General features: G+C 35.4%; 1 protein-coding gene across 1 annotated transcript in view; it reads left to right on the forward strand.

Annotated features, from left to right (window-relative positions):
- LOC111054855 (transcription initiation factor IIA subunit 2) overlaps positions 1–15,566 on the forward strand; it is a 77,012-nt gene extending 61,446 nt beyond the window's left edge. Inside the window, exon 4 of the mRNA XM_022341969.2 lies at positions 15,141–15,566. Within this exon, the coding sequence (XP_022197661.1) occupies positions 15,141–15,154 (14 nt within the window). The 3' untranslated portion in view covers positions 15,155–15,566. The remainder of the gene's footprint in view (positions 1–15,140) is intronic.
- Positions 15,567–19,761: the final 4,195 nt, after the last annotated feature.

The raw sequence follows: 19,761 nt of genomic DNA on the forward strand, positions 1-19,761 counted from the left end.
GTCTCAGGAGGTAGGCGATGAAAAAGTGTGAGAAATTATAAATAAAGAAAAGTGGAAAGCTTTTTCCACTAGCTGGGTGGAGGGGAGACTAGAATGCTAGCCCCACTTCTACCTCTCCTCAGCGTTTTTAGTCTGTCAGCCAAAACTGTCTGATCAGCTTTTAGTTTTTAAAGTTGGAAAAAATTATTTCTCTTCTTAAAGAAGGAACTGATGTTTGGGGGTATGTCAAACCTTGTGGTTCATGACAATATATATACAGTGATCCATAATTATGGTAAAATAATTTAATACGTGATAGTAGAGGTAAAAATAAGAAAAAAGTTCTTATAAACATATATCCATAAACGCTTAATTAGTGAGCTATACAGGGTGAAAGATTTCGCCCGGAATTCAGTTCCTCTGGTTAAATATACCGATGCTGAATTGTTTGGGGATTAGTTTTTGAAAATCTCATGCTGGATTCATTTATGGAAAAATATCTGAAAAAATGAATAAAACTAGTCTGGAAGCTGTAGTGTGAGTAGTTTTTGAGAAAAAAGTTGAAATATACAAAATATTCAAGTAGAAAAACACAGACTTCTACGTTTGATGCCCAATAACTTTCTTTAATGACCAGTAAACAAATAATTTTTCGCAATAGAAATGGTAGAGAATTTAATTATGAAAAAAATGATGTAAGCTGTGTAAACTAAATTTAAATAAAAGTTGGATAAAATGTATTCTTATGTAGTACATTACACCAAAAAAATTTGCTGTTTTATGAGGAGAGAACTAATAACTCATAAGTTGTAGCTGATTGCAAATAAAATATTCGGTTTTTTTTATATGAAAGTAGCATATCTAAATGACATAAAACTTATATCAAAAGACTAGTAGATTATGCCATTAAGCTTGGGAGGAAGCTCAAACAGAAGTAGATGATCTCCTATGATTCCTGCCCAAATGTTTACTGAAAACTGATGTTGTGGAAGATTGGGATTGATGGCATGAGGATTCTCAGCTGCCCAAATATGTTTGTTGTGGACGTTAACGATAGCTGTTCTTGTAAAGTGTGCCTCGTCGGTAAATAAAACGGTTGTTAAAAAGTTTGGGTAAACAAGTTTTACTAAAAACCATCGGCAAATACCAGCACGGGGAATACAGTCTCGTGGCAATAGAGTATGAACTTTCTGTAGGTGGTATGGATGTAATTGTTGCTCTTTTAGTATCCTCCAAATAATAGATTGATTGACATTAAACTGCACTGACAATTTTCTTGTGTTCTTCTCGAGATGTTCATAAATTTCATTAAGAGCTTGTTCTTCTAACTCAACAGTCTTAGTAGATCGGGGTCTGCCTGCATAAATGTGCTCTTTGGATATCAAAGAATGTCTCAGACAGACGTTGATGAATAGTGGCAAAAAACCTTGAACTTGGACATACTCTGTTAGGAAAGTTCTCTTGATACAAACGTCTTGCTTCAGTACTATTACAGTAGTGTCCCATTCCATACATTAAATGCATGTCAGCTAATTCGGAATATGAATAATGTCTAAAATTACCTGCCATTTCTTAAAAAGTTAACATTTAACACAAAAGCAAAGTGAAATGGCTATGAATAACTGGTTAATAGGTTAAACAAAAAACACAGCGCGGCTACAGTAGGCCTAACTTACAGTTTGTTTTTTTGTTCAACAGTGAGCTAAAATATTTCTGAAAATAATTTTCAGCTGATAATTTCTCTTGAATATTTTTTTCATTTAAAACAAAATAAATCAGCTGTTTTGGAACAGCTGTTCTCAAAATCAATGTTCTATTTGCAATCAGCTACAACCTATGAGTTCTTAGTTCTCTCCTCATAAAACAGCAAATGTTGTGGTGTAATGTACTACATAAGAATACATTAAAAAACGTTTTAAACTCTCAGTCAATTTCTCTTATCTCATTAGGTAGAGCATTAAAAAGTTTGATAGACATGTATTGCCAATTCTTTTGCGATCCTGCATACTGACAATAATTGACTCTAATATTATTTCTATGCTTAGTTCCATAACTATATACATTACTGTTCAACACATACTCACTAATATTTTTCTTCATTGATGTTAGGCATGCATATACAATGATATATACAATACAGGCAACATATACAATGGGCAACAACAGGCAACAACAATACAAATAGGCAACATATACAATGGGCAACAACAGGCAACAACAATACAAATAGGCAACATATACAATGATGGCACTGTCAACAGTCCCATACTCACAAATAAATCTCTGCATGGTGTGAGAGGCCTTCTCACATATTATTCTCAAGGCCTTATTTTCAAGCTTGAACAAAATACATGGGAGGATGAGGAATTTCCCCATAGTTGAATGCTATAAATTAGATGGCTATGAATATGCGCAAAGTACACATTCATTAATACTGAGGTATCTACGATTTGGCTCAGTCTCCAGAGAAGATAGATGCTTTTGTTAATTCTTTTTGAAATGTGTCTAACATGTCCATTCCATGTTAAATTTGTGTCCAGCATCATTCCTAGGAATTTAATAGATGTTATTTCTTTTAAACTCCAATCAAAGCTAAATGTCATGTAAATTGTTTTGTCAACGTTCAAGCTCAAATTATTAGCCGCACACCAATAATTTATCATTGAGGTATTTTCAGTGAACATTACCTGTAAATTTTCCTTGCTCTTATCATCTTAAGTCCTAAATCATCTGCATACAAATTAGAAAGGCCATTCCTATTACATACATTTATAGAACTAGGCAAATCATTGATATAAACTATAAATAAGAGTGGTTCCAAGATATAACCTTGTGGTACACCATACTTAACACTTTTACCTCTGGAATACTCCTAATTCTTGTAGATGAATTGCACTCTATTTGATAAGTGAGAAGAAATTAGATATACTGCAGATTGTTCTAGGCCATAATGATACAGTTTTTTCTGTGGAATAATATGGCATGATTGAATTTCAGTTTGGTGATGGCGAGGAGGAAGTGCCCACTTGCACTCCACCCTCAAATTTGCTAATATCTCGGTTTGGGAAGTGGTAGACCTACATTTTTTCTTAAAAGTAGAAAATGGTACAAAAATATGGCATGATTGAATTTCAGTTTACGGATGGTGAGGAGGAAGTGTCCACTTGCACCCCAACCTTAAATTTGCTATTACTGTATCTCTGTTTGGGAAGTGGTACAACATTTTTTCTTGGTGGTACAAAAAGGGCACAAAAATATGGCATGATTGAATTTCAATTTGGTGATGGCAGGGAGGAAGTGTCTACTTGCACCCCACCTTTAAATTTGCTATTATCTCGGTTTGGGAAGTGGTACAAAATTTATTCTTGGTGGTACAAAAATGATACAAAAATATGGCATAATTGAATTCCAGTTTGGTGATGGCGGGGAGGGAATGTCCACTTGCTCCCCGCCCTTAGATTTGCTTATATCTCGGTTTGGTTGGTGGTACTAAATATTTTCTTGGTGGTACAAAAAGGTACAAAAATGGTACAAGACTATGCCATAATTGAATTTGAGTTCAGTGATGACGGGAAGGAAGTGCCCAATTGCACCCCACCCTTAAATTTGGTATTATCTCGGTTTGGGAAGTGGTACAAAATTTTTTCTTGGTGGTACAACAAGGTAGAAATATAGTGCAAAAATATGGAATGATTGAATTTCAGTTTGGTGATGGCGGGGAGAAAGTGTCTACTTGCTCCCCGACCTTAAATTTGCTATTATCTCGGTTTGGGAGGTGGTACAAAATTTTTTCTTGGTGGTATAAAAAGGTAGAAAAATGGTGCAAAAATATGGCATGATTGAATTTCAGTTTGGTGATGGTGGGGAGGAAGTGTCTACTTGCTCCCCACCTTTAAATTTGCTATTATCTCGGTTTGGGAAGTGGTACAAAATTTATTCTTGGTGGTACAAAAATGATACAAAAATATGGCATAATTGAATTCCAGTTTGGTGATGGCGGGGAGGGAATGTCCACTTGCTCCCCGCCCTTAGATTTGCTTATATCTCGGTTTGGTTGGTGGTACTAAATATTTTCTTGGTGGTACAAAAAGGTACAAAAATGGTACAAGACTATGCCATAATTGAATTTGAGTTCAGTGATGACGGGAAGGAAGTGCCCAATTGCACCCCACCCTTAAATTTGGTATTATCTCGGTTTGGGAAGTGGTACAAAATTTTTTCTTGGTGGTACAAAAAGGTAGAAATATAGTGCAAAAATATGGAATGATTGAATTTCAGTTTGGTGATGGCGGGGAGAAAGTGTCTACTTGCTCCCCGACCTTAAATTTGCTATTATCTCGGTTTGGGAGGTGGTACAAAATTTTTTCTTGGTGGTATAAAAAGGTAGAAAAATGGTGCAAAAATATGGCATGATTGAATTTCAGTTTGGTGATGGTGGGGAGGAAGTGTCTACTTGCTCCCTGACCTTAAATTTGCTATTATCTCGGTTTGGGAGGTGGTACAAAATTTTTTCTTGGTGGTACAAAAAGGTACAAAAATGTGGCATAAATGAATTCCAGTTTCGTTGATGGCGGGGAGGGAGTGTCCACTTGCTACCCAACCTTAAATTTGCAAATATCTCGGTTTGGGAGGTGGTACAAAATTTTTCTTGGTGGTACAAAAAGGTACAAAAATATGGTGTAATTGAATTCCAGTTTCGTTGATGGCGGGGAGGGAGTGTCCACTTGATCCCCGACCTTAAATTTGCTATTATCTCGGTTTGGGTGGTGGTATAAAATGTTTTCTTGGTGGTTCAAAAAGGTAAAAAAATATGGTATAAACGGAATTCAGTTTTGTTGATGGTGGGGAGCAAGTGGACATAGCTTTCGTGTCTGATAGTACATTATAACTGAAGAATATAAATTATAAAATATTTTTTTTGTGATCTATTCATGTTATTCTTATGAAATTCAATGATTGGCCTACAGCATGAAGACTATGTCCAATTCATTTGTACTGGTGGCAAAATTTTACATTAATAATAATTATTTGATAAAATACAAGTTCAATTGTAATGAAAACAAATTCCTTCAAAAAATAATTGATAATAATACGTTTCGAGGGAAAAAATTAAGAACAAAAAAATTGGGAAGCATCGGGATTCGAACCGAGGAACCATCGCTCCATTAGCTAGTGTTTTACTGTTGTGATACACGGCCATTCAAAAATGATAGTCTTGTAACAGCATTATAACCTTCTCATAAAAAAACACTTTGGGCTGCAACAATGTAGCCTATGGAACGGTAGCATAGATGAATTTGAACATTAATTTTGAATAATCTAGAAGGAAAATTGAAATTTCCAGGTGCACGAGATTGATATTTTTAGAATCTATGTTCAAAATTTGGAGATCTAAATCATTCCCATTTTCCCTGTATGCAATCCACAAGTTGACATGTTTTGATGCGAACAAACGAACAAACCCAACCCTACTCTCTCTTATATAGAATATTATAGCTCCACTATCATGATAACGAAAAAACTGAAGACACTTTGTCATGATTAGGCCATTGCTCCAAACAACGGACTGTTAAGAAAGACATAAAATAATTATATTATAGCAATAGAAGTTAAACAAAAAATACAGTTCAATCATTATTACATTAATAATATTGATATATTGATGGAAACTAATTAAATGTCTTTTCCACCACCGTTCTGTGTTCAATGAAAATTGATAGTATATCAATATATCTTTTATATTGACAGTAACTTACGTATCAGTGTTTATTCTGTAGCAAAGTCTATGTGTCGTTCACAAAAAACTCCAAATCATCTTGTTCAGTGACCCTGACGACTGGACCATCAGGTGTCCTCCTAACGAAGACTTTTCCTTCGCGAACCCATGTGAATGTGACTTTATTATGCTTCACCAAGTCCCTCGCCCCATTAAGAAGCTATCTATTGTTGTCGGTAAGATGATCATTAATGTAATCCCTACCATTATTGAACGAATTATGCAGTAGCTTACAGTCTATTCCTTTTTGCATGCATGCTGCGTGTAGCCAGCGGTTGCGAACGTTCCTTACCACAAAATGGACCACAATAGGAGGGTGTTGCGATTTTCCATAATTTCTCAGTCTATGAGCCGTTGAAACATCCGATATTTGAAATGGAATTTTTAATATCTCAGCCAGTTTCTTCATCATGTAGTAAACATCTTCTTCCTTAGTCAACGGCACCCCTATGCTAACTAAATTGTCCTTTCGTGAATATTGGTTCAAGTAGTTGATCTCTTTTTTCAAGTCGCAGATTTGATTTTGCATACGGGAGTTTTCACTTTTCAAAACTTAACATTCTTCTTTCAATACTGCAAATTCTTCTTTCGTTTCTTCAACGTCTTGACGAAATGAGGTTATTTGTTCCATAATAGATGCAAAAGACTTATCAACAGTTTCGAATTTGCTGTCTATTCTACTACTAAGATTTGAAATAGCTAGTTCTAGATGCAAATCACTTTGAGAATCACTTCTCGTTTCACTATTACTACCAGATTTAGATTTATTACAATCATCACATATCCAAGTGTTCTCACATTTACCTAGTTTACGTAGATTTTTGACTGATCCTATACGGCAACACTTGGGATGGAATGATTTATCACACTGGACACATTTTATTTGATTTTTTACGTCGTCTATAACGGATTTGCAATTAGAACAGTCCATCATTTCCACAGATTACAGGCAAAAGTTATAGAACACTGTATTTACGGATCGACACCACTATCTAATCAGACGCCAGAGTGAAAACAACCTTTCCAATAGAAAGCTAAGACTAGGACTGATCCTCCGATTGGCCATACATAATACACGAATTATATAAAAGTTGAAGTTTGATCACATTGGATGCTTGTATGTGTAAGTGCACGCTTGGTTATGCATGACCAAGCGCGCAGATGAGGAACAAAATCTGGAGAGAGCAATTTGAACACTCACACTCAACGCGTACACTTGCTGGTTGCGTTCAGTGTGAGCAGCTACAGACAAGTAGTCACAACATGTTGCAATGGCTCTTTCCAGATTTTGTTTTTCGGCTCATGCATGATATGACATGCACTTGCACATACACGCATCCAATGTGATTATATCCTTACTCACATTCACTTTTGATTATTGTTCAACATATCGTCATAAAAATTGACTCATTTTTACTTTCCTTGCCCTATTACAATTTTATAAGTAAGGAAAGTATTGCTTTCCGAAAAAAATTGAGGTACCCGGATTTCTAAATTTCTATATGTTTCAAGGTCCCCTGAGTCCAAAAAAGTGGTTTTGAGGTATTGGTCTGTGTGTGTGTGTATGTGTGTCTCTGTACACGATATCTCATCTCCCAATTAACGGAATGACTTGAAATTTGGAACTTAAGGTCCTTACAATATAAGGATCCGACACGAACAATTTCGATCAAATGCAATTCAAGATGGTGGCTAAAATGTTGTCAAAAACAGGGGTTTTCGTGATTTTCTCGAAAACGGCTCCAACGATTTTGATCAAATGTATACCTAATATAGTTATTGATGAGCTCTATCAACTACCACAAGTTCCATATCTGTAAAAATTTCAGGAGCCCCATCTATGCAAAGTTTGATTTTATATTCCCAATTATCTGGCTTCAGATACAATTTAAACAAAAAAATTCAAGATTGAGCATGAAAATCTCTACAATTAATGTTCAGTAACATTCAGTTCAGTTCAGTTTCAGTTCTTCGCCACAGTCAATTGACCAGGGAATTGTCAAGTTTTATTATTAATCTCAATATCAAAATTTGATATAAATAAAAAAAATATTTATTTATTTTTAATATAAATAATCTAATTGTCAAATCTTAATAGTTTATTTCCGCAAGTGCTGGAAAGTATGTTCCTCTGTGTATTCAGAAACTGCATAATATGGCCTTACAATCAAGTATTTTTTTAATTCTGAGACAAATAATTTTTTGCTCTCAATAGTTTTGAGATGTAGCAGGAGAAGGTTGAAGAATCGTGATCCTGTGCAAATTGGAGATCTTCGAAATTTATCTAGTCGATGCCGAGTGATATTCATATTTGTCTTATTACTTGTGTTGCAGCTATGTTGATTGCCTCTTAAAGGTGGATTTGAGTTTTTTGCTAGTATTATAGTTTCCAAGATGTATATAGATATTACTGTAAAAATTTTGTTTTCCAGAAACAGAGGCCTGCAGTGCTTAATTACATTCGTTTGAAAAATTGTTCTTATTCCTTTTTTTGTATTCCAAGTATTTGGTCAAGACAGTTTTGGGGTGCAGCTCCCCAGGCAACAATCCCATATCGCAGGTGCGAAGTAAACAGCAAATAGTAAGCAGTTAGAGCCGTTTTTTCATCCGTAGTATTTCTTATTCGTCGTATCACATAAAGTGCTGAGGATAATTTCTTAGATAAGTATTCGCAATGCTGTTTCCAGCTCAAGTTCTTATCGACCATCACACCAAGAAACTTAGTAGAGCCCACCGCCAGCATGCTGTCCTCTCTCAACTCCTCATCCTCTCTATTGCAGTTGTTTGGTGTGAAGTTGATGAGCGTTGTCTTTTTCTTGTTGATATTGAGTTTCAGACTATTGCAGATTGATGTGGCTTCTTCAAATGCTAGGCTAACTCCACTATTGTTTGCTTTCTGATTGGTAGGTAAAATAATGGTAGTATCGTCAGCAAAAAGGATGCACGTTTTGTTTTCTGTGAGTAGCTCTGGGAAATCATTAATATAAATAAGGAAAAAAAGAGGTCCTAAGATTGACCCCTGAGGTACTCCCCTAGTGACTTTCTTCATAGATGAGTGGATGTTTTGAAAGCTTGTTTCGTTTTAGTATAATATGTCCACGTATTGAAATCTCTCAGAGAAATAATTATGGATCCAACGTAAGGCCAGTTCGCTTATGTTGAGCTGTCTGAGCTTAGAAATCAGTATATTTTGGTCAAGATTATCGAATGCTTTTTGGAGGTCCAGAAATAGTCCTGATGCTATCCTTTTATCCTCCCAGATCTCATTTTCTCATTTATTGTGCTGCATAAGTCGGCTATAGCTGTGTTAGTACTCCGCCCCTTCCTAAACCCATGTTGGAAACTTGTTATCAGTTTATTATTCTCCAGATGGTTGACTAACTGATCGTAAACTGTTCATTCCAGAAGTTTTGATAGAATGGGCAGGTTGGCTATCGGCCTATAATTGTTAGGATCTTGTTTGTCTCCCTTTTTGTGTGTGGGATGTACCTTGGCTATCTTTAATTTCGTGGGTAAGGCTGCTTGACTAAGAGAAGAATTTATAATATGTAATATGGGCTTGATTATTTCTTTTTTACAGTATCTTATCATCCTTCCCGATAACTCGTCAAATCCAGTTGAGTTATTTGATTTAAGTCTATTAAAAAGAATGTCCAAATGAGACTGTGTAATTCTTTTGAATGTTAAGAGAGCTGGTATGTTTTTGTTTGGAACTATTTGAGTACTATTCTGTTGGTTAGGATGAGGGTTTGGTGTTGTAAACTGTTCATTGAAAATATTACTGATCAAGTGTGGATCCATAATTTGATTGCCCTTGTCAACAAGGCTGATGTTTTTGGAATGACTGCACTGCTTGTTCCGCTCTTTATTTACATGTTTCCAAATTGCTTTCGTTTTATTATCAGACTGCATGATTTTGGTTATGGCATGTTGTTTTCTTCTCTTTTTCACTTCCATATCATAGATTTGTTTGGATTCTAGGTACTTTATTTTATCATTAGTTGATCCTGTAAGTGTATATCTGTCTTGGTCTTGTTTTAAATGGGCTTTCAATTGGATAATTTTGCTGTCCCAAAATATGGCTTTCTTAGTTGTATTAATCTTTTTTGATATCCTAGGCATAATCTGGTCAAGAGAATTGCGCATTATCCTTAAAAAGTTGTTATATTTCATCTCAACAGAGGCTGGTGTGTATACTGATTCCCAGTTTGTTGATTTTAGTAGATTTTTTAAATCAGACAGTTTTGCATTTGAAGAATTTCGAGAGTATTGAAATGTTGGTTCCTGGGCTCTGTTCTTATTTTTTATTTTACATATTAAATGGTGATGATCGGATATAGCTGAGCTTTCTGCTAGAACGTGTATGTCTTCCTTCTGTATGTTTGTGTAGCAGCCATCAATACTGGATGCTGTGCTCTGAGTTTTCCTTGTTATAGGAATGTCACAAATCCGGCACCCATATTCAATCAGTAAATTTTGCAGGTCTTTTACTCCTTGGTTGTTTTTTTTTTTTAAATATCAAAATTCTCATCCCCCAAAATAACAATATGATTATTATTTCTTGCTTGGTGCTGTAGAAGATGGGCAAATTTTTCTAAGAATATAGCTGTTGTGTTAGCACTTGGGGACCGATAAGTTCCTATCAGAATAAGGCTACGAGATCCATATTTCAACTTCATTGCTACAGTTTCAAAGATTTGTTCAGCTGTGGCTCACTTAAATCACCTAGTTGAATCTTTTCAATCTCCAAAGATATGTCATTTTTTACGAATAGTGCAATGCCACCCCACATTTTTTCTGACCGGCAGTACTCACTTAACAGTCTATATCCTTCAATATTTGTTATATTTAATTGCTCAAATCTCAAACCATGTTCCGAAATGATCAATATGTCTGGAGAATATTTGTCTATCTCGATGAGCAGTCTGTCTAGTTTACTTTGCAGTCCTCTTTGGATGTTGAGATGGAATATTGTTAATGGCCTATTATATCTAGGTGAGTTTTTTGTTATTCTATCATTCCTATTCTTATGGTCCTGCTTATTGTTTCTATGAGGATGAGTCTTTTGTCTGTCTATTGTATTTGCTTGATAATCTGCACAAGATTCACTGGCACTTATAAAAAATTATTTGATCTGCTATTATATGAATCCAAATTTGAAACTCCAAAGCAGCCAATTTCTACACTATTTACTCTATTTACATGTGATTTCCTAAGCCCAGTAACATCCTTATTGGTTCTTTTGCCAATAACGTGTCTTGTAATAAGTTTCCTCAACTTCTCTTTTCCACTACTCTTGTTCAAATGTAGGCCATGCCGAGTATAATCTCCTCTTTCGAATTTCGCTAGGTCCAATATATCTATATCATCAGTACGAGATATTGCCCTGGTCAGCCATTCATTAAATTTCGTGACGTGAAAGTTCATTTGTGGTCTGTCATATCTACAGGGTACAGTACATATTGATAGATTCGTTCGTTTTGCAGTTTCAAAAACAGGTTGCAGGTCAATTTGAGTTTTATGTCTCGTGCACTCGTCGTCCATATCATTGGTTCCGGCCATTACCAAAACTCTGTCTTCAAAATCAAAGTCTTTTGTCATTTGAGCCAAGTCACGTGTTACTGCTTTGAAATTTCCGCCAGGTTTAGCAACCACTGTCACTTCAAAGTCATCATTTCGCAGATCGTTGTTCAGATCCCATCCCAGGTCCCTACCGTGACTGTCGGCCATCACCAACAATTTTCTCCTTTTTTTCTTCTTATGAGTTTTCTTAGTTTCATTACAAACTCTATCAATTTTGTCGTCCGCCTCCGTGTTACCGCTCTGAAAGATTCTGAAAGAGTTATCTGTCGGTACTGTAATGAGATTCTGTTGTCGGCGCTGGGCTGTGCTGCCTGGTGAATAGAATGATTTTAGGTCTTTTATCTCTAGATCGAGTGTTTCTCATTTTTTAAAGTGGAGTTCTCAGCTTCCAGCACCTCTATACTAATCTTCATGCGATCAGTTACCTCCCTACACTCTATTAGCTGCTTGTCCACCCCAATGCAATGGTTCAACGCATCATTCCATTGCTGTCTCAATACAGCCATCTGTTCAATCAAGTCTAGATTTTCTTTTTTCAATGAATCAATGCATGTGTTATTGTTTAAATTCAATTCATTCGATTCATTTGGACCAGGGTGGAGGGAAGAATTTAAATTTATCGGAGTGCTGCAATCAGTATCCGTCGGTACACCAGAAACGGAGGACAGAACATTATCCGTATCGTTGAGAGAGTCGAAGTCGTCAACAATAGTTGTCTCTTCATTAAGAGAGTCTTCGCCGATATAATCGGATCTGTTGTCAGGAGGGGGGTGATTATGTGAGATTGACTGACTCATTTCTACTATCTTTGTTATTTCCCCGTCTGTTTTCAAAGCAGCCTTACATTTTTTGTTTAAGCAACGCCATTGGCGTAGACCAGCAGCATTAATATTTGTAAACCTGTAAGTAAAATAGCGAAAAGTCAACTTAGGGTTTCCCTTATTAGTTCTCCCTATTATGAAATCCTCCATTGCAATCCTCTCTTGTAATCAGAGTATCAATAGTAAACCTCAATTAGGTATGTCCTGAGATTTAGTAGAAAAGAATATGAATAAATAACTTACAAATATGCTCTATTTAGGATAGAGAGAGTATGATTAAAAAATAGTGTAGATAAAAAATAGTATGATTGGATTCAAGTGTTAGTAATGTAATATTGATAGAGGAATTAAATTAGAATTAGAAACATCCATACAGACAATTAATTAGGATTATATTTGACAGGATTAATAGTAATTATTGTAATAGTGATGTAATTAATATCACATGTAATGTGTTATTCACAATAAATATAAAGCAGTATGTGGGTGAAAAAGAATGCAAGGAGTCTTCAGGATAAATACATGGAAGATGAGTTAGAGATATAACTTTTAAAGATACCCAATAACAGAAAGTTATATTCAAGTTATAATGTATACGTAAGTTATATTAAAGTCCAATTTATTCTGTCTATGTAACAGAAAGTTATATTTAAGTACAATGTATTCTGTCTATGTAACAGAAAGTTACATCAAAGTTATATTAAATATTACAGAAAGTAATATTCTGATACAGAAAGTGATATTCTGTGATAAAAACGTTTGAGAATTTATTCTGTATGGTCAATAATAGTAAAAGTTACAACTGATATCAGTCTGCACGGCGTCAGGAATCAAGATAGCAAGTTAAAGTTACGATTTTTTATAGAGGTTAGAGATGCCGGTTTATCTCTTGTTTTGGGACTCTATCACCAGAGTCAACGTCGACAATCAGAGATAAACGCTAGCTAGGAAAGAGACACTCAAAAACACGAAACGGTAGTACTGTACTATATTGTAGCTTGATGTAGAAAGGAAACGATAAGAAATTAATTTACTCGTATTCTTTTATAGAAATCTTTGAAGAGTTCGTACCGTAGAGTATGTATAGAACTTTTCAGTTAAAATATCCTAGTTCAAGCAAACACCGAAATTTAGTCTGCCCCTCACTGAGAACCAAGTTACTGTTAATTAATGTGGCCCTTTTGATTCCAACAAATAAATATCGGGCGTATCCCGTCCGCCTCCGGGACAAGCCCGAAAAATGCCCAGAGCAAGGCTGCACAGAGTTTACAAATAATATACCCCTGTACACCGCTTACAAGGACAAGTGGAACACAAAAGAATGTATGTTTGCCACTTAGAATATCGAAAAAGTCTCTGAAATAGGTTATTGTTGTTTGAAAAGTTATTGAGTAATTAATTAGTTGATTCGTTGTGAGAAGCAGATCAGTAACTAATCCAAATCCCAATGGAATTACAATTTATTAAAAACTTATCAATCAGCCTAACTGAATTGTTCAACTGTTTGAGATGATAAAGAAATAAAATTTGGAGTGTGAATTACCAGAGATCTATTAAAGAATAATCACTAGAAACTCTTCACGTATTGTAACAGTCTATTAATAAATTTTCTAGATGAGCTGAGGTTCAGAAAAATATTTATATATTTTTAATGTTCTCTATTATTTGAAACTGGAATAATAAATTCTGACAACTCTGAATGCTGCCGTACAGACTCAGAAATATCAGTCGACGAATTAAAAGTATAGGAGTCAGAAGGAAAAATAAATATTAAATAATTATGGTGTTAAGTGATTAGTAATATTTGCTATGATTGGGCTATATTAATCAATATTTATACATAAAAAAAAACAATTTCTAGGTTATGAAAAAGTTCAGTATTAAAATTGACAATCAAGAAATAGAAGTAAACAGGCTATCTTATCTGAACCGGAGCTGCTTGGAAAACAACCGTCCTCTACCACTGCCTCGACTCGACTCTCAAATTTCACCTAAAATTGAAAATAAGCTCGAAATTCGAGAAAATGTGATTATTAAATTGCAAACTGTTGGCAACTTTTGATTCTTTTAAATCATTCACTATGAAGAGATAGCAGACCTCGTGTGTCTCCAGCGTTATTGTCCTTTCACCAGCTGGCTCAGATCTTTGAATAGTAGACTTGAGATGCGCGTGAACACTAGCGTCAGGTGATCAATTTTCATAACGGCAAGGAGAGTTGTGTGAGTGCGCCACACCAGTTTTTTGTCATACTTGTGGACCTGCCTACCATACCTGAATTGAAGTGGGCTACCCTACGACTTGGTTCTAGTTTCTTTTTGTTTGCAAGTGCTGCCCTCAAGTCATGTCTTCAGTTTGAGGAAAAGGTAGAAGTTACTGGTGACAAAGTCAGGTTTAGGGTCAAGCCACATGAAGCGTTTTTTCAGGCGTTTTTGCATTGGTGGCGGACGAGTTGGCAGGGAAGGAAGCTCTACGATTGGCTTATGTATTGGCTACTATTGGCTTGTTGTCATGGTTCACAACAATTCCGGTAGTAATTTCAACTGGCGTCTTCAAATTTCCGACACCATTCAAGCACATCATTACGGTACTCATGAAGTTTCCTACGTAAACTTGATTCATTCTCTGGTGGATTTCTACTAAACTATTAAACTAATAAAAGAAAGAATAATGCTAAGCAACTAGCAAGTGGCGGAAGACTCAAATGAAGTTGAAAAACCGACCATGTTTTTGCCTCTTCAAGATGATAACGATTGACGCGCTGATCACAGAGTTTTTCGGGGGGGGGGTGGCACACACACACACACTGATAAGCTCTGTGAACATTGCTCTTCTACCGCTTGTCGCTACCATAGGAATGTTTGATCGGAGGTTAAAAAAATGACCCTCTTATAATAATTTATTCTTTGATTGAGGACATTGACATTGTAATTGGGTATTAGACGGTCTGCTTTATTGATAAATACTTTTTTTTTTGTTTCAGGTGACAAAAACTAAGACAAAACTGTCATTTATGTGACTATGGGAGACTGTCCGGCTATGGGAGACGGTCGGTGATTGAATGGACCGCACACTATTATAATATTTGTTTTGTTGTATCATGATAAATACATAATCATATTTGTATATTTCATAATATTGTCACCGAACAAAATTAATATATAATATGAAATATTTAAATTAAAGGATATTTTTGTATATAGATAAACTAACTTGGTTATTTTTTGACTAACAAAACAATTTGTAAGTAAAAAGTTGTTTTTCTTGTTTTAAGAAATGTTTGATTTTCACATGTATATTCATGGGATCAGTCGAGTGCTTTTACGTAGTTGAATTGATGTTATTGAATATAAATGTATTGTTCATTCCTGTTGTAACTATGTGTGAATAAATATTGTTTTGTGGCAAATTCCTCAATATTTTCAGTCACCGTACACTCCTTATCTGTTCTACTTTTGCCAATCACTCATCAGTTCTACTTTTTTTGGGTAATCACTAATCATTGAAATAAATTATAAAATTATGGTTGTAGGGACAGAATTTTTGCAGATTCAGAACAGGTGTAAAAATATTTCGTTTGAAACGATCTATTGAATTTGAAACAAAATAATACCTGGTACCAATCATTAATGGATATGAGAAATGTTAAATATCCCAAGTGAACTTGCGATCAGCCGATCACCTTTTCTTCAGGACCTTTGTGCTAAATGAAATAATCCAATGATCACTAGTCTACACTCATAACTGATACCCAATAACAATCAGAATATTCGGATAGCTCGTTTTCCAGCAGGCACTCGCCAATTTGATTATTAATTGAATATTTTTGTAGTTACAAGTAATACTCAATGGCTTTTGCCTTATAACATGGTCTATGGCTCATGGTTTAGACTATGCCTTATAACTTACGGTGGCCTTATGCTTATAACAGTAGGGTACTGTATACATTCATGATTCATTTGGGAATGAACTCAATTACGTACAAACCGCGCACTTATAAGAGTTTGAATCTGCACTATTCAATTAATTTTCAGTACGACTATAGTGAGGTCCATGCTATAATAGCACCTTATTAATAGTAGGCCTATATTAGTGGAGAAAGATAGGAAAACAGCGTTGTCGATTTTCTGCCTTTCCACTGCCTTCTATAGAGGATAGCTGATACCGGTATATTTGATGTAATGAATGAATAGATTTATTTTCTCCTAGAATTACATAAGTAGAAATTAAATAGCATCTTGGAAATCACGTACGGTACCCAGTAGTGTAATCAGATAATCAAAGTAAAATTAACAAGGTAAAAACATAATCAAATTAAACTAGTAGTTCTGTGAACAGTAGACCTCACGCAGTATTCTCATCCACAAGTACCTGATTGAGAATTGGTAGCACTGGGCTGCCTTGTTAGTGCTCAAATCTGTAGCTCCGTATTTCTTGTAATATTTAAGTATTCAAAGTGGAATAGTTGACAACTTGTTATTATCAAGTGAGTTATTAAGTTCTAGTTTACCTTCTGATGATATCCACTGGTCACAAACTAAGTAGACAATATTAATAATCAGGCGAAGAGCGCGTACTTTTCACTCGATCTTGGAGGATTTCGGCCATTTCTAATTGCCAGTATTTGCCTGATGAGTACGATACGAGCAGTAAACAACTACTAAGTAATTTTTTTCGTCTGTTGTGAACCGAAGTGATAACATCAACATCGAGAAGCAGATAGCGAGAATAGAGAGGTTTATCTCTGGTTGTCAAAATACCGTTACTTCTCAGCTGTTCCAACTGTTGCGTGTCTACTAGTATCCATGACAACGTTTCTATCTGAACAGTTTCAATCTCAGCTGTTTTTCCATACGCGGGTGATTCGGATTCAGGGTGATTTATTATTTTGATGGTGGAATTAAGTTGATAAGGGAGACCACTCATTTCATCTATTAATACTCTGTATATGAAGATTGTCAGATTATGAACTTGGAATGGAATTATTATTATAAATTATGATATCCTAATAGTGTCACTTATACAACTTATATTATGCTCCTACAGATGATTATGCTGAGTTGGAAAGAGAGACTTTCTACCTAGCACTACAGGAAACATTAGATGAGGCACGACAATATGCAGAACACATAATCATAATGGGAGACTGGAATGCAAGAGTAGGTAATGACATCACAATCGGTCATGGATGTTTGGGGAAGCATGGAGCTGAGTCGGTTTTGAACGGCAGTGGCAAGAGAATGCTGGAATTTTGTATAGACAATGATCTTCTGGTTGGCAATTCCTTCTACCCTCACAAAAATATTCACAAAATCACATTTGAGTCACACAGCAGAGGAGTCAAGAGTGCTATAGATTACTTCGTATATACAAGGCATTTTAGATATGCAGTGACTGATGTTAGGGTGTACAGAAGTGCCGAACTTAGTACAGAGCACAAACTTGTGATCATGGGAACAAGAATAAAACCCCCAAAGAAGTGTAAGTCACCGAAGTATAGGAAAATCAAAGTGATGGAGTTGAGCAAGACAAAGAAAAGACGGGAATATCAAAGAGCAATAACGGAGGAGCTTAGAAGGAAGGAAGAGCAAATTCATGGAGAATCAGAAGAGAATATTGTAAGAAGATGGTACCTATTAAAGAATACATTGTTAAAAGTGGCAGAAAATGTTTGTGGAATGACAATGTTTGGAGAACATGTTAAAAGAACCAAGTGGTGGAATGATTCTGTGAAAGAGAAGATTAGACTGAAAAAAGAAGCTTGGAAAAAGTTTCATAGAAGCAAGAGTGCAGAGGATTGGAATGAATATGTACAGAAACGGAATGAGTCCAAACAAGAGGTGAGAAAACCTAAGTTGGAGTCATGGGAAGAATTTGGAAAGGAAATTGAGAAAAATGATCAAACAAGGAGTAATAAAATTTGGCATACAGTTCGAGCTCTACGAGGAAAGTATGGAAAGCGAGTGAGAAGTGTAGTTGACGAGGAAGGAAGGGTAACATCTGATTTGAATGAGGTGCTACAAGTTTCAAGTTTTATTGTTTACATCAGCAATACAACAAAATAAAAAACATCTCATCAGATACCTATAACTAACAATTTAAAGATACTAAGCACTTCTGAAAGGTTAATTTGGCACTATATCATAATGTATCAATAATACAGTAGAAATTAACTTTAAACTTATAAGTACTCAACTCATATCAACATTTTGGAATAATGTAACTGATGGTGGAAATGAACCTTAACATTTTATGTGAGAACCGATGCAAACAAAAATACTATTCACAAAAGAGCTTCCGCAAAGCCCTTGTCCGTGAATAGGAGTTTGAATAATGGGACATATGAAAACGATACGACACATACACACACGCATTCACACAGTCAACAATATTCGACAATTCACACATCGGAGCATTCCCCCTTGTTACTTATATCTCATAGTGATATAAACTTCATGTGAACAGTGGGGAGGAAGCCACCACCTATAAATCGACCAATAGGTTTTTTAAGGCAGAAAAAAGAATTTAAGACAAAAGAGAGAAGAAGAAGAAAAATGTTTAGGTTTTATGACAATTTATTTACTTAGCATACCACTCTGAAGAAATTTTCAATTTCCAAAGTTGAATGAAGCCATAGCCAACACTTCGTTTTACGGATGAATTGTTTGCAAATTTTCAGTTTCCTCATTTCCTCAGGAAGGATATTGTGAAATTTTGGTCCCAGAAAAATGAAACATCTTTGAAAGGTGGTACAGTTGGGTTTGGGAAGTCTCACCAGCATTCATGTAGTTTGCCGTGTAACCAAACTGTCTTGTCCAATATTTTCCATCAAATATCTATCCCCACTCATTTTATAAAACAGGGATAGAACTTTCAACACATACATATATCTAAAAGGGAGAATCCCCAATGATTTAAACATAGGGAAAGTATGAGCCCGTCTACTAGCACCATAAATGACCCTAATGACAGATTTTTGTAGAACTATAAGATTTTCAAAATGTGACATGAATGTGGAAGCATAGCAAGAAATGCCATACTCCAACCTACAATTGAAAAAAGCAAAATACATCATACAAAGAATAGATACAGGGAAGAACTCTCTTAATCGATAAAATGTCTTTACTAAATATAGAAGGTACCTTTTTATTTTTCTTATGTGAAAGTCCCAAGTTAAACTCTGGTCCAAAATCAATCCTAAATATTTGACGGATTCTGATTGTTTCAGTCTCAACCAGTCTCAACCCACTGAATCACATCCAAATTGATGGTATTTAATAGGATCTGGGAAATAGAAAGTTGCTGACTAAGAGAAGTTTATGTAGGAGGTTTTAGCTGCATTAATTGCTAATTTGTTGCAATCAAACCAACATCGCAGATCAAATAGATCATGCTGAATCATTCTATGCAATTCTCTTTCGTCTTTGGCTGAGTATGCTAGGGCTGTGTCATCAGCAAAGGATGTAATGGATCCATTAAAAGTATGAGAAAATAAATCATTGATGTACACTAAAAATAGTATGGGACCCAAAACTGATCCTTGTGGGACACCATATTTAACCATTGCCAAATCACTATCACTGTTAGAAATTGAAACATATTGC

The sequence above is a fragment of the Nilaparvata lugens genome, chromosome 4 (assembly GCF_014356525.2).
Source record: "Nilaparvata lugens isolate BPH chromosome 4, ASM1435652v1, whole genome shotgun sequence".
Classification (NCBI taxonomy): domain Eukaryota; kingdom Metazoa; phylum Arthropoda; class Insecta; order Hemiptera; family Delphacidae; genus Nilaparvata; species Nilaparvata lugens.